This window comes from Engystomops pustulosus, chromosome 1, assembly GCF_040894005.1.
Source record: "Engystomops pustulosus chromosome 1, aEngPut4.maternal, whole genome shotgun sequence".
Taxonomy (NCBI): Eukaryota; Metazoa; Chordata; class Amphibia; order Anura; family Leptodactylidae; genus Engystomops; species Engystomops pustulosus.
The window spans coordinates 210854856-210869612 of record NC_092411.1 but is presented as its reverse complement, the minus strand read 5'-3'; the positions used below and the strand labels follow the sequence as shown (position 1 = coordinate 210869612).

General features: G+C 40.7%; 1 protein-coding gene across 11 annotated transcripts in view; it reads right to left on the bottom strand.

Annotated features, from left to right (window-relative positions):
• ZGRF1 (zinc finger GRF-type containing 1) overlaps positions 1-14757 on the bottom strand; it is a 93488-nt gene that overhangs the window by 39667 nt on the left and 39064 nt on the right. For all 11 annotated transcript variants that reach the window (XR_011849184.1, XR_011849185.1, XM_072119280.1 and 8 more), the window contains 4 exons: positions 13332-13819; positions 13051-13189; positions 8842-9023; positions 4281-4477 (listed from right to left, as the gene is read on the bottom strand). Coding sequence is in view for 9 of the 11 variants with exons in the window: in XM_072119280.1 (XP_071975381.1) it covers positions 4281-4477; positions 8842-9023; positions 13051-13189; positions 13332-13819 (1006 nt within the window). In the remaining 2 variants the exon portion in view is untranslated. The remainder of the gene's footprint in view (positions 1-4280; positions 4478-8841; positions 9024-13050; positions 13190-13331; positions 13820-14757) is intronic.

Here is a 14757-nt window from a genome sequence, read left to right as displayed (position 1 = left end):
ATTTGAGTGCCTTTGAACGTGGCATGGTTGTTGGTGCCAGAAGGGCTGGTCTGAGTATTTCAGAAACTGCTGATCTACTGGGATTTTCACACACAACCATCTCTAGGGTTTACAGAGACTGGTCCGAAAAAGAAAAAACATCCAGTGAGCGGCAGTTCTGTGGGTGGAAATGCCTTGTTGATGCCAGAGGTCAGAGGAGAATGGGCAGACTGGTTCGAGCTGATAGAAAGGCAACAGCGACTCAAATCGCCACCAGTTACAACCAAGGTAGGCAGAAGAGCATCTCTGAACGCACAGTACGTCAAACTTTGAGGCAGATGGGCTACAGCAGCAGAAGACCACACCGGGTGCCACTCCTTTCAGCTAAGAACAGGAAACTGAGGCTACAATTTGCACAAGCTCATCGAAATTGGACAGTAGAAGATTGGAAAAACGTTGCCTGGTCTGATGAGTCTCGATTTCTGCTGCGACATTCGGATGGTAGGGTCAGAATTTGGCAACAACAACATGAAAGCATGGATCCATCCTGCCTTGTATCAACGGTTCAGGCTGGTGGTGGTGGTGTCATGGTGTGGGGAATATTTTCTTGGCACTCTTTGGGCCCCTTGGTACCAATTGAGCATCGTTGCAACGCCACAGCCTACCTGAGTATTGTTGCTGACCATGTCCACCCCTTTATGACCACGATGTACCCAACATCTGATGGCTACTTTCAGCAGGATAATGCGCCATGTCATAAAGCTGGAATCATCGCAGACTGGTTTCTTGAACATGACAATGAGTTCACTGTACTCAAATGGCCTCCACAGTCACCAGATCTCAATCCAATAGAGCATCTTTGGGATGTGGTGGAACGGGAGATTCACATCATGGATGTGCAGCCGACAAATCTGCGGCAACTGTGTGATGCCATCATGTCAATATGGACCAAAATGTGAGGAATGCTTCCAGCACTTTGTTGAATCTATGCCACGAAGAATTGAGGCAGTTCTGAAGGCAAAAGGGGGTCCAACACGATACTAGCATGGTGTACCTAATAAAGTGGCCGGTGAGTGTAAAGCATCAAGTAAAAGTGCTATAGTATTGAATATATGCTGACAATGCAAGTATTATGAATCATATTATCCAGCATTAGAGAAAGCTTTGAACATCATAATCACAGTTAAGACTCCTGGGTATCTGGGTCTGTAATTTATTGATCAAAAAGGCAATGGGGCAGAAGAGTTTAAAATGCCTGACTGATGACATTTTCTAGATAGCCCCTAGACCGGAATCAATTAACCACTTCACGGAGTCTGAGCATCTCAGTGGTGGGATCAGTGACTAGTCTCTTGACAAGCGTGAATTGAGGGTGTGGGTTCGATTTTTTTTTTGGTGGATGGCAGGAGTCATTATGTAATATACTATTGCGGTCTGTTGGTTTCCTGTAAATTTCGGTTGTGAGTTAACCTGATTTGAGAACTATGGTGTCTAGGAAACAGATGGCATCAAAGCTATATGGTAAAGTAAACTGTAAAGTTGGTAGTAAGTGATTGATGGTCTTGTTGAAGGCGAAAAGGGACCATTGGACCCCTTCCCCCCCATATGCAGAAGATGTTGTCGATAAAACGCTTCCAGAATAAGAGTAAAATAAATCATTAGTGTATACAAAACAAATCTCAATTGCATCCATGAAACTTTTGTCATATAGAGGAGCCACATCGGACCCCATTGCCATTCCTCGTTTCTGAAGATAAAATTGGTATTTAAATAATTTTCCTGCAGCAACAGGCGAAGAATATCAGTGACAAATGGAACGTGTGTTGCAGGTACTTGGTTAGTCCTTAGTAAGTTGGTAACTGCATGAATGCCCTCCTCATTTGGTATTGAGGTGCATAAGCTAGTCACGTCCCAACTAACCAGATTTGTTTTTGAAGGTTCTGGTGAGTGTAAGAAACGTGTTAAAAGGGGAATAATTCTCACACCCTCATATGGGGAAACAGTTCTCCATTAAAGGGGTTTTCCCATGAAAGAAAATTCTCAAATTGTAATCCCCTAGTAATGTTTACACAATAAAAATAATTTTTAACCCCTTTTACAATTTTACTCAGTTTTATTGTTGTTTAAGCTCCTATCATTCAGTGATGAGAAGTGTAAAATTCCAGACGGTGGGCGGGGACTCTCTAAGCAGACACTTCATGATTCCTCTGTGCTCTGAGATGCTGTGTGCTGACAATGTGGTTGGATTATCAGGATACAGGTTTATATACATTTCAATTTAGCTTTTTAACTTTCACTAGTATCTGACACCTACAAAAAGACATGAGACAGATCATAGATGATAGATGATGAGATCCATATTACACATGACTACTCCCTATTACGTTAGGGAGACTACTCAAAAGGTTAAAAGACCACAATGGCCAGCTCAAGACCTTGATTCTAACTAACAATATGGTATTACCTGTCTCGTCACAAGCTCAAGTACCAGGTGACCGAGCATGTGCCAGAACCGAGATATGGTGGCAATAGGATATAAGGTCTCAAAAGACACAAAGCCTTTTGGATCAATAAATTACAGACCCTGATAACCAGGGGTCTTAACCATGATGATTATAAGCCTTCTCCAATGCTGGATAATAAGGTTCATAATACTAGCATTTTAGCATGTATTCAATACTATAGCACTTTTACTTGATGCTTTATATTGACCCACTGTATATAAGCATTATATAGATTATAATTACTGTATATACTGGCGTATAAGACTACTTTTTAACCCCTTAAAATAATGGCTACAGTGGGGGGTCGTCTTATACGCCGGATATACGGGGGCCGCACTGTGTGAGGTGTTTTTTTTCCCCGTCAGCGCGCAGAGAGCTTGCGCGGCAGTCCGCCTCTCACAGTCATTAGAAGAGGCTTAGTACGCGCTGACGGGGCGGCGCGCTGTATGCTAATGCAGCCGCCCTGTCACAGCGGTCGGCGTCACAGAGCTGGGGGTCACAGGCACAGGCACTTACAGAAGCATGTCGGATCTTCATTAATATCGCAGCTTACAGTTATGATCACCAGGCACTTGCTCTCTTGTTTGTTTTGCTAAGTTTTAAGCAGACTTTTTTTCATTTGGGAGAGGGGTAGTCTTATACAGTGAGTATATACCAAATTCTATATTTTTAGGGCAGAAGTTGGGGGTCGTCTTATACGCCCAGTCGTCTTATACGCTGGCATATACGGTATCTTTAATATTTTCTATATAACCTGGAGTTAATTTTTCTACAGATGCGTTAGTAGATCAGCTAACATCCTTACATAGGGTAAGATCTCTACACATAATGACTATATCCATAGTGTCTCAGCTCACACATATGCCATTATCTTACGGGAGACATAGTGTGATCCCATATATAACTGGCAGACTTCGACTTCATCAAGTATGTGCTGTTATCGCCACCTACTGCCCTAATTACACAAGCACACTATCATTACATTGCTAGAGTCTTTTTTGCCATTACTTACTGCCCTTACTCCTTAGTTCAGGGGAGATTAACCACTCCTTCCTGTACGTCATGATGATATAGCTATGGTCTCTATACACAGGCCTTATGTCCCCTCAGTACACACAGTCACAATGCAATTTCCCCGGCCTCCAGGTGGGCTTGTCTAACATCCTCCACCTATATGAATGCTGGCTACCAGAGACTGATAATGCCGATCTAGCGTGCAGCAGCACCATACGCCAATGCTTCCATACACTGGACACATATCACAGTGGTAAGCAATCTTATTTTTGTCAGGGTGATCACTTCTGAATCCTTTGGTTTGGCGACATAACTATCTTGTATTACTTATTGATGCATCCCTGGGTCTGAGATGTCTTATAGCATCCCTTTCCACTTACAAGCATTGGACAACAGTATGCATTAGACCCCTATTCTGATATTTCATGTATCTTCTTCCAGCTAACATGTTATATATATATATATAACTATGATGGCTTATGTGTATATGACGTTCATTATCATTGGATTAGGCCAGGTCTTGTTTCTTGTATATATGTATATATACAGTATATCTCTGTAAGTCTTTGTATTCAATATATCTTTATTGTCTTGTATTCTATTGTTGACAAAGGCCCAGTGGGTCGAAATGTCCATTTTTGATACACTGTCTTGTAAATAAAAAACAAATCTTTATTGCATCATACCCAAGTGAAGCATAGTCTATTATTGGAGTTGGATCCCGAGACTGTCGCACACCCCTAATTGTAAATATAGAAGTAAGTGAAATGGAGAATTACATACCTAATAATGAGCTGGCTCTCCTCATACAGGTTTATGTTGTGACATCTGACATAGCTGGAAAGACTTTTCATATCTGCCATGACCAATCTGGTTTCCTTATGGTTAATATCCGTATTTGTCCCCTTGACCTCATTCAACCATTTAAAGAACTTACACTGACTGCCTTTGGGCGCATCACAAGCATAAAAGAAGCGTCCCTAATATAAAAAGAAAATATATATTTTTAATAATAGCTGTCCAATAATTAAATTTGTTGCATAAAGTCCAGAGGTGGAGAATAAATTTGCACTTTTAAACTGTATAGTCTCAGTCTAAATTAAACAATATGGAAATGGAGAGTTGGCAAACTCCTAGTAAACCAATTGGTAAGAAACCGGTGAAGACAACCACCTGCCAGACAGTTAAAGGGGTAGTCTAGGGGAATCTAAGCATTCACAATTATTTTAAATTTATCTGATTTATACATTTCTTCAATGTTATTAATTTTTTTACATGTTTGTTACAACAGAATGGCTGTGGAGTGGGACATGCAGTAACTCCCAGACATTTCATATGCAAAAACTATTTGTTTCTTTGTGCAATCACAGCAGCGATGGTCATATCCAAGAACAACAATCCCGTTTCTAGGAGACCAAATGACATTTAAACCTTTAAAGACCTGGCCCTTTTTTGTTTTTCATTTCTATTTTTCACTCCCCACAATCAAAAATCTACAACTTTTTTATTTTTACACATTAAGGGTTGTGTGAGGGCATGTTTTCTGCGTAACAAATTGCACTTCATATTGATGGTATTTATTCTCCCATGCCGTGCACTGGGAAGCGGGTAAAAAATCCAAATGCAGTGAAATTGGTGAAAAAACGCATTTGCCCCATTTTCTTGTGGGCTTGGATTTTAAGGATTTCAATGTACGCCACAAATGACATATCTACTTCATTGGGTCTTTGCCATTACCGGGATACCAAATTTGTATAGGTCTTATAATGTTTTCATACATTTACAAAAATTAAAACCTCCTGTACAAATTATATTTTGCCATCTTCTGGCGCTAATTTTTTTTTTTTACTTTTACTATTTTTCAGACTCCCTAGGGTACTTTAACCCTAGGTTGTCTGATAGATCCCATCATATACTACCACATTACAGTATGGCAGTATATGGGAATTTTCATACTCATACATTACAATGTGCAATTAGCTCATAGTAATGAATGGGTTAAATACAGACAGCCAATTGATGGAATGTGTATGGCAGATGAATAAATTTAAAATTAATGTCAGTGCCCAGATGAGAATACCCCTCTGAATATAGGTGATAGGGCATTTAAAAATAAAACTAATAGGGCAACATTTTTCAATTAAAAGTTATTTCTATAGTCTCAGTCTATACTTCCTATTTGATAGCTTTATCTACAAAACGATGGCACATTTTTGGGCACATCATAGGTCAAGCCTCTTCTTCTAGAACCCAACATTCTCAGCAGACTTCAGAATTCTGTTGCACTGGAGACTGTTTTTTGCACTTTTCAGCCCTCTCCATACCTGGAGGGTGTTTGCTGCATATTGCACAAAACACAGTAACTTAGTGGTTAGCATTACAGCCTTGCAGCGCTGGGGACCTGCATTCACGTCCCAGGGTCAACATCTGTAAAGAGTTTGTATGTTCCCTCCGTGTTCATGTGGGTTTTCTCCTGGTCCAGGTTTCCCCCCACACCCAAAACATACTGGTAGGTTGATTAGACTGTGAGCCCCATGGGGGACAGGGACCGATTTGGCAAGTTCTGTGTAGCACTGAATAATCTGTGTGCGCTAAATAAAGGAATTATTATCATAAAAAAAAAACACCGATAACACCTTCGATCTGTGCTAACACCAATTGCAGGTGTTTACACTGCCATCACCGATGGTAAAGCTGCTGGCGGCTTCAAAAAGATGATGGCCTGTGAAGATTGACGCTCCTCGTGACGCCATCTGGGAGCGGCGACCTGGTTACATGGCAGCTTCGCAACATACAAAGACCAGATCTGAGTTTTGCACATTGTAATAAATGATGAGGAAAATACTGTAGAATGGCAGTATATGGTAGGCTCAGACAGCCTAGGGTTAAAGTACCCTAGGGGGTCTGAAAAATAGAATAGAAAAAAATTATAATTAAAAAAAAAAAATCAACCCCCTTTCCCTAGAACTGATAAACATTAAAAATCATAAATATGTTAGGTATCACTGCGTCCCAAAATGTCTGATCTATCAAAATAGTTTAACCCCGTAACAGAAAAGTCAAAAATGCCACTTTTATGCTATTTTAAAAATATGACATTAAATCAAAAAGGACACCACCCACAGATCTGTACACAAAGTATGAAAAAGTTATTACTGCCAGAAGATGGCAAAATGAAGAATTTATTTTTTGTACAGGAGGTTTTAATTTTTGTAGATTTATGAAAATATTATAAAACCTATAAACATTTGGTATCCCCTTGATCGTACCGACCCAAAGAATAAAGTAGACATATAATTTGGTGCGCACAGTGAAAGCCGTAAAACCCAAACCCACAAGAATACGGCGCAAATGCATTTTTCCACCCATTTCACTGCGCTTGGATTTTTTTCCCTGCTTCCCAATACATGGAATATTAAATACCATCACCAGAAAGTTACCATTTTTTACGTAGAACAAGCCCTCACACATGGAAAACAAGCCCTTTCCATGTACATGGAAAAATAAAGATGCTCTAGATTTTTGAAGGAGGAGAGGGAAAAATGGAAATGCAAAAACAAAAAAGGGCTTGGTATTTAACCCCTTAGCACTCTGCGCCGTAGCTGTACTGCGCTGAGTAACGCGAATAGCGCTCAGCGCAGTACAGCTACTGCGCAGAGACGATGCCGGTTCAGCGCTGTATAGCAGCCGAACCAGCATCGTTAGCCGCGGGATTTCAACGGTAATCTACCGTTGACATCCCCGGCTAACACCCGCGGTCGGAGTGGGCTCCGATCGCGGGTGTTTAACCCGTTAAATGGACCGCGGCATTTAACATGCCTTCTGGGGGTCTTTACCCCACGATCGCCCCCCCCCCCCCCCCCGCACCGATCTCTGTTTTGGCACCTCTGGGGTCCGATCGGGACCCCAGAGAAGCCTGGAGGGATTGCCTTTAAGATGGCGTCTGTGACGTCATCTTAAAGGCAAAGTGTCAGCCTCTGCATAGGCTGGCACTGCTAATACCCTGCAATACATCAGTATTGCAGAGTATTATCAAGAACAAGCAATCAGATGATTGCTTGTTCATATCCCATGGTGGATCATGTAAAAAAAAATGTAAAAAAAAATGTTTTTCAATAAAAAAATTACTTTATAAATCACTAAAAATGCCCATAAGCCCCAAAACATATAAAGAGACATATAACACTCAAAAAAGTCTAAATCATAACACAAACCCCACATATATAGTATCACCGCGTCCATAACAATCCATAGAATAAAACTAAATAACTATTGAACCCATATGATGAACACCGTAAAAAAAAAAAAAGTTAAAAACCTGCCAAAAATTATGATTTTTACCTATATCCCACTAAAAATGCAATAAAAAGTGATCAACAAAACATATGTACTCCAGAATGATACCTTTGCAAAGAACAACATGTCCCGCAAAAAACAAGCCATCAACCAGCTCTGTAGCCAAAAACGTAACAATGTTATGCCACTTGGAAGACGGCGATGCAAAAATGATAGATTTTTCCCCACATTAGGGTTTTATTTGGCAGATTTAGTAAAACATAAGAAAAAATATTCATGTCTGGTATCCCCGTAATCGTATCGACCCATAGAATAAAGATAACATGATTTTTAGGTTATACGGTGAACACGAAAAAAAAAAAAAGTAAAAAATCCAGTACAGAATTGATGCTTTTCTACTCATGACCTCAAAAAAAGTTCCTAAATTTTCAACAATAGGTGATACCAACCTCAAAATGGTAACACTGGAAAAAGCATCTCGTCCCGCAAAAAAAAAATGCCGTCACATGGCCCAAATAACGGAAAAGCAAAAATTTTATAGCCTTCAAAATCGATCTGCCTGAAAACGCTGTGATTTTGAATTTCGAAAATGGCACATTTTTCTAAAAATTCATAAATTTTTTCTTTTTTTTGTAAATAAACGCAAAACTTATCAGCCAAAATTTACCACTAAAATGAATTACACCATGTGGGGGAAAAAAAACCAATCTCAGAATCGCTTTGATAAGTAACAGTGTTCAAAAGTTATAACCATAAAAAGAGACGCAGGTCAGAATCTAAAAAATGGGACTGAGCCTTAAGCTGTAAAATGGCTGCGTCCTTAAGGGGCTAATTGCAATAACAACCATTATCAATCGTCAGGTGTGGATCAGTTTTTGGAAAAAAGCAGCCGTGTTTTTCAATACTGGACAACTCCTTTAAGTCTGTCTGATTATATAAAGAATTTTCCTTCATATGAATAAAACATACGTTAATAGTTGTTTATGGAACATTTATTGTATTCTAAATTCATGGTTTAATCCAATAAGAAATGGAAAGAACACTTCACCTTGTTGGGGCCTTCTTTTTTGGTCATTACAAGCTTAGCAGGCTGCTTGTGTTGACAAAAGGGAGCAGCATTTTGTTTCATATGTTCCTCATCTCCATTTGAAGTATAGAAAGACATATTAACTTTGGAGTAAGCTTTGTGCAGTCGCTGCGATAAGTCATACATTACTATATTTAAATGTTCTGCACAGGAAGGAAAAAGATACTGCTCAGATTAATTAGTTATAAGATATTTCAGACATTTTACATAGAATTAACACATGTTAACATATGTCTTATATTCTATGTTTTTCAAAGTAGCTACCTTTTGCTTTTATTACTGCTTTACACACTCTTGTAATTCTCTAGATAAGCGGTAGATTCAAGAGGTAGTCACCAGAAATGGTCTTCCAAAAGTCTTGAAGAAGTTCCCAGAGATGCTTACTTGTTGGCTCTTTTGCCTTCACTCTGCGGTCCAGCTCACCCCAAACCATCTCGATTGGGTTCAGGTCTTGTATCTGTGGAGACCAGGTAATCTAGCGTAGCACCCCATCACTATTTTTCTTGGTCAAATAGCCCTTACACAGTCACTGTCCTGTTGAAAAAGAAATGATGGTCCAACTAAACACAAACCGGATGGAATAGCATACAGGATGCTGTGGTAACCAAGCTGGTTCAGTATACCTTTAATTTTGAATAAATCCCCAACATTGTCACCACCAAAGCACGCCCACACCATCACACATTCTCCACACTTCAAGGTGGGAATCAGCCACGTAGGGTCCATTCATTCACCTTTTCTGCGTCGCTGAAGATCTAAAATTTGGAGTCATGAGACAAAGCACAGATTTCCACTGGTCTTATGTCCATTCCTTGTGTTCTTTAACCCAAACAAGTCTCTTCTGCTTGTTGCATGTTCTTAGCAGTGGTTTCCTAGCAGCTATTTTACCATGAAGGCTGCTGCACACAGTCTCCCCTTAACATTTGTTGTACAGATGTGTCTGCTGGTAGAACTCTATTGACCTGGTCTCTAATCTGAGCTGCTGTTATCCTGTGATTTCTGAGGCTGGTGATCGGATGAACTGATCCTCTGCAGCAGAGGTGACTCTTGGTCTTCCTTTCCTGGGGTGGTCGTCATGTGAGCCGGTTTCTTTGTAGTGCTTGATGGTTTTTGCAACTGGACTTGGGGACACTTTCAAAGTTTTCTCAATTTTCCAGACTGACGGACCTTCATTTCTTAAAATATTGATGGCCACTCATTTTTCTTTACTTAGAATTTGTTTTATGGCTAGAAAAAAGCATCTAACAGTCTATTCAGTAGGACTATAAGCTGTGTATCCACCTGACTTCTGCACAACACAACTGATGGTCCCAACCCATTTATAAGGCAAGAAATCCCACTTATTAAACCTGACAGGGCACCTGTGATATGAAAACCTTTTCTGGTGACTTTTGATGATCTTGAAGATCATCAAGAGAATGCTGAGAGTGTGCAAAGCAGTAATCAAACCAAAAGGTGACTACTATGAAGAACCTAGAATAAAAGTTGTTTCACACTTTTTTGTGATAATATAGAATATATAGAATTACAAACTTGTTAATTCATAGTTTTGATGCCTTCAGTGTGAATCTACAATTTTTATGGTCATAAAAATACAGAAAAAACTATTGAGAAGGTGTGTCCAATAGTAAGATGAAGAAAACGGCAGCACTCCATTCAAGTAAAAAAAAACTGTGTTTATTCCATCCTATGCAACGTTTCAGCTGTATCCCAGCCTTTGTCAAGCTTGACAAAGGCTGGGATAAAGCTAAAACATTACATAGGATGGAATAAACACCGTTTTTTTTTTACTTGAATGGAGTGCTGCCGTTTTCTTCATCTTACTATTGGACACTTTTGGTGAGAAAGCAGGATAGTACTTGAATTTTTATCTTTTTTTCTTTTAAGATTGTGCTGCTGTTTCTCTATTTTTTTGCATATATATATATATATATATATATATATATATATATATATATATATATATTTGTGAGAAAGTAAGAGGTGTTGTGTGGGAAAACCGCTATCTGTCCCACAGGCAGATGAAATACATGTGGTAAAAGCCCTGGGTTTGTCTGCAGTAACCCAAGGGTTAATGCAGACATGATAAGCAGGAATAGTCTGTTTTGTCTGTGTTGGCCTAGCTAACACAGACACATTTGTAATGTCCGTACTGGGCCTGCTTATTATGGAGTAGGGGTAGGCTGGTAGTGGGACTCCTACTCCACCCGGGCTTTGGTCCTGGGTTTGTGAATTGCCCACAGGTGCGGGTCACAGGCCTCGTTAGGGCCTGATTTAGTCTGCAGGCCAGAAGCAGTAGGAGAGGCACTACCTGGATTCCAACTACTGTCAGATTATCCACTGCCCTAGAGAATTAAAAAAATGGACTACCGTATATACCGGCATATAAGACGACTTTTGAAGACAGAAAAATCTTCTGTCTTCTCTGGGGTCGTCTTATACGCCGGTAATCGTCTTATACGGCGGGTCCCGGTGCATGGAGAGGGCTCACGGGCTGAGCCCTCTCCATAGCCGGTAAGTCTTTGCTGCATATTGCAGAGCGATGGCTGCCAGCAGCCTCAAAAAGACATCGGGTGCATACTCACCCTCCGTTGGCCCCGATGTCCGCGCGGATCGTCTTCCGCGCAGTCTTCTCTCTTCTGCTGGACGCCGCCATGCTTTTCCCCGGGGCGGCGCCTAGTATGACGTCAGCAGCGGCGCGTCATACTAGGCGCCGTCCAGGGGGGAACAATGGCGGCGCCCGGCACAAAGCTAGTGAAGACGGGAGCCGAAGGCAGAAGAGGACCCACGCGGACATCGGGGGAGCAGCGCTGCAGGTCGGGGCCACCGGAGGGTGAGTATATAAGTTTATTATTTTGTATTAATGCTGGGCTGGCTGTATACTACTGGGGGCAGTGCTGTATACTACTGGGGGCAGTGCTGTATACTACTGGGGGCAGTGCTGTATACTACTGGGGGCTGTGCTGTAATGGTAATGTTGTTGTTGTATGCCTTATGTTAATGAGCGACAGTTTTCCTGCTATATACCTGCATGAATTTACATTAAAAAAGGACCATGTTAAATTCAAATCTGTTTTTTTTTTTTATTTTTACCGGTGTTTTGTATGCGTTGGAAAAGGGGTAGTCTTATACGGCGAATATATCTTAAACTCTATATTTTAAACAGGAAAGTAGGGGGGTCGTCTTATACACCAGGTCGTCTTATACGCCGGAAAATACGGTATATGATTTTCCTGACTGATGAATACAAAGAATAGACTTTCTATTTTTTAAACTTATTTATGGTTATAATTTGCAACAAAGTTGATACAAAAGCTTCAAATGTAACAGTGGCACCTGCAGGTCATGGTGAGGCATTACAGCCATTAGAAGACACAAGCTGCCTCCTACTAACTACCCCAGACAGTGCCAGATCATACTTGACAAAGGTCGTGATGACCGAAACGTCGTAAACTATTTCTGATCTGTACAATAATATATCATTTGTGTTCATTTGCTACGGTGAAGGCTTTACTGTGTGAAATATTCACTAAAATAAAAAAGTAATAAAAACCCAGTTCGGTGTGCCATGTTCTCTATTTGGAATATGGAAGGATTGAGAATCCTATATTGAGAACCACCCACATATGGTGTGCGGTTACTACTGTTTCTACGTGACAAGATGACATGTCATATTGCATGTAAACAAGTAAGGTAAAGTTTGCACCAACAGTGATTTGGCTTATTATCTCCTTCATGCACGGCGCAGAGGTGCCGAGGCTGTATGAGGAGGGCTCACGGCTCATACAGAGGTGGGGGTTGCTGCATACTGCAGCAAACACCCACTGATGATATCCCTCCGATGCCGTCGCTGGCATTTAAAAGACAACAGTATTTGGGTGCCGCCATCTTGCGTGCAACACACAGCCAGCACTTCTACATGCATACAACACACAGCCAGTGCTCTACTAGCGGTCCCTCCCAACCCTCCATTCCTCTCCAGCATCCAGATACGGATTCCCATGGCAACCAATCAAAACAAAGACAGGTAGAGCATCCAGCTTACTGCAGTTAGGCAAAGGTTTTTATACTTTACTGTTGTTCTTTGAATTTGTGAATTCCTCCACTTGCCTGAAGGCTTTATGTTAAATGTCTTATATGTAATACAGAACTGATAAAACCGTCTCCCACCTGAAAGGCATGCACTGAAGACTTGTTTATAATGTGCCCGGGACTTGAAGAAAGTCGGTATATTCACTTTCCTTTTAGGAACTGAAGAAGATAGAACAGTCTTGCTACATGGAAATCCAAGTTCACATGAAAGCAAATCCTACAGAAATAATTTGAAATTTATGTTTAGAATACTAATAAAAGTAAACTTAACATCAAAAGCCAACTTTCAGTGTCTCAAAAGTATTCTACCATTCACCATACACAGAAAATGATAAATACCGCTTCTCCTTGATACACACCTGCTCGTCTCTAGTTTCTTGTGAAAAAGAACACTTGATCCCTTTAAAATGCTTCAAGCATTCAGATGGGGTAAGAATTTTTGTGAGAATCTGATCCCTTGATCCACAATCTGCGTTACTTGGGTAGCCAAGTTTATCCTTTAAAGTGGAAATGTTAGGTGAAGCTGTTGCCTCCACATCAATATTCGGTATTGCATTTATTTCATTCTTCCTTCTGAAGACACTCTGTGGACAGAAATCACTGTCCTCTTTGTTTTCCTCTAGAAAATTCCCCGAACACGCGCTCTGGTACACGGTCCATTTGCTTGACTGCAATTCTGAAGACACACCACTGTTCCTACTATTCCTCAATAATAAAGTGCTAGGCTCTAGAGCATTTGTGGTGTTGAATGTGATATCATTCACTTCATTCTCTGGTACAGATATTGCTATGGACTCCTTCATAATTCTGGACTGAACCTTGTGTATTTTAGTTGAGTCTGAAAAATCTAAAAGTAAGCAAAAATGATGTTATTTACACTAAAATTGAAACATTTCTAACTATAAGAGGCATGAGAGGAAAATAAAGGCACCCTTTGAAGGGAATCTACCATCTCTCAACTAACCTACAATAAAACCAGCAAGATTTAGGACACTTAAAGGGAACCTGTGACCCGGAGACCCATTTTTAGCACCAGTCCCCGTAGAGCATTATACATACATTGCCAAACAGTTTTTGTATAAAAAAAAAATTGGATTTACAGAATTTTTTAAAATTTTTTTTTAGATTACCTTACAATGCTATGTGAGCAATGGCTAGTCCATTTGTCACCTGGGAGTGGCTAAAGAGGAGCAGCCCCCCCCCCCTTGGGAAACCACCCTGCCTTGTCCCCCCCACGGACGTCATCAATCGATAATGCGCCCACTGTCATCAATTCTCGATTACCGCGTCAGGCATTCTCGCACCTGAACAGGCGCATCATCGTTTAGCGACGTCCACGGTGGGAAGGGGGCGTGTGTGTTGTAATGACAAACAAGGCAGGGGGCGTCGATATTCCAGGTCAGGTGCGGTTTTTTAAATTTGAAAAAGGACACTAAGAGGAGCGGTTTCCCAAAGGTTGGGGATAAACTGCTACTCTTTAGCCACTCCCAGGTTGACAAATAGACTAGTTACTGCTCACATGGTAATGTTAGGTAGTATATAACTTATCTTTTTTCTGTAAAACAGTTTCATTTTTAACACAACTGTTTGGCAGTGTATGTACAATGCTCTATGGGGACTGGGGAGGTGCTAAAAATGGCTCTACTGATGACAAGTTCCCTTTAACATGCTTTCTAGACACACCCCACTTCCCATTTTCGAGAAAACTTTTACCCTGATGCATATTACCCTCTTGGTGCAACAGATTATGTATGTTTCTGCTGGTGCACAGCTTCTTCTTTCTAC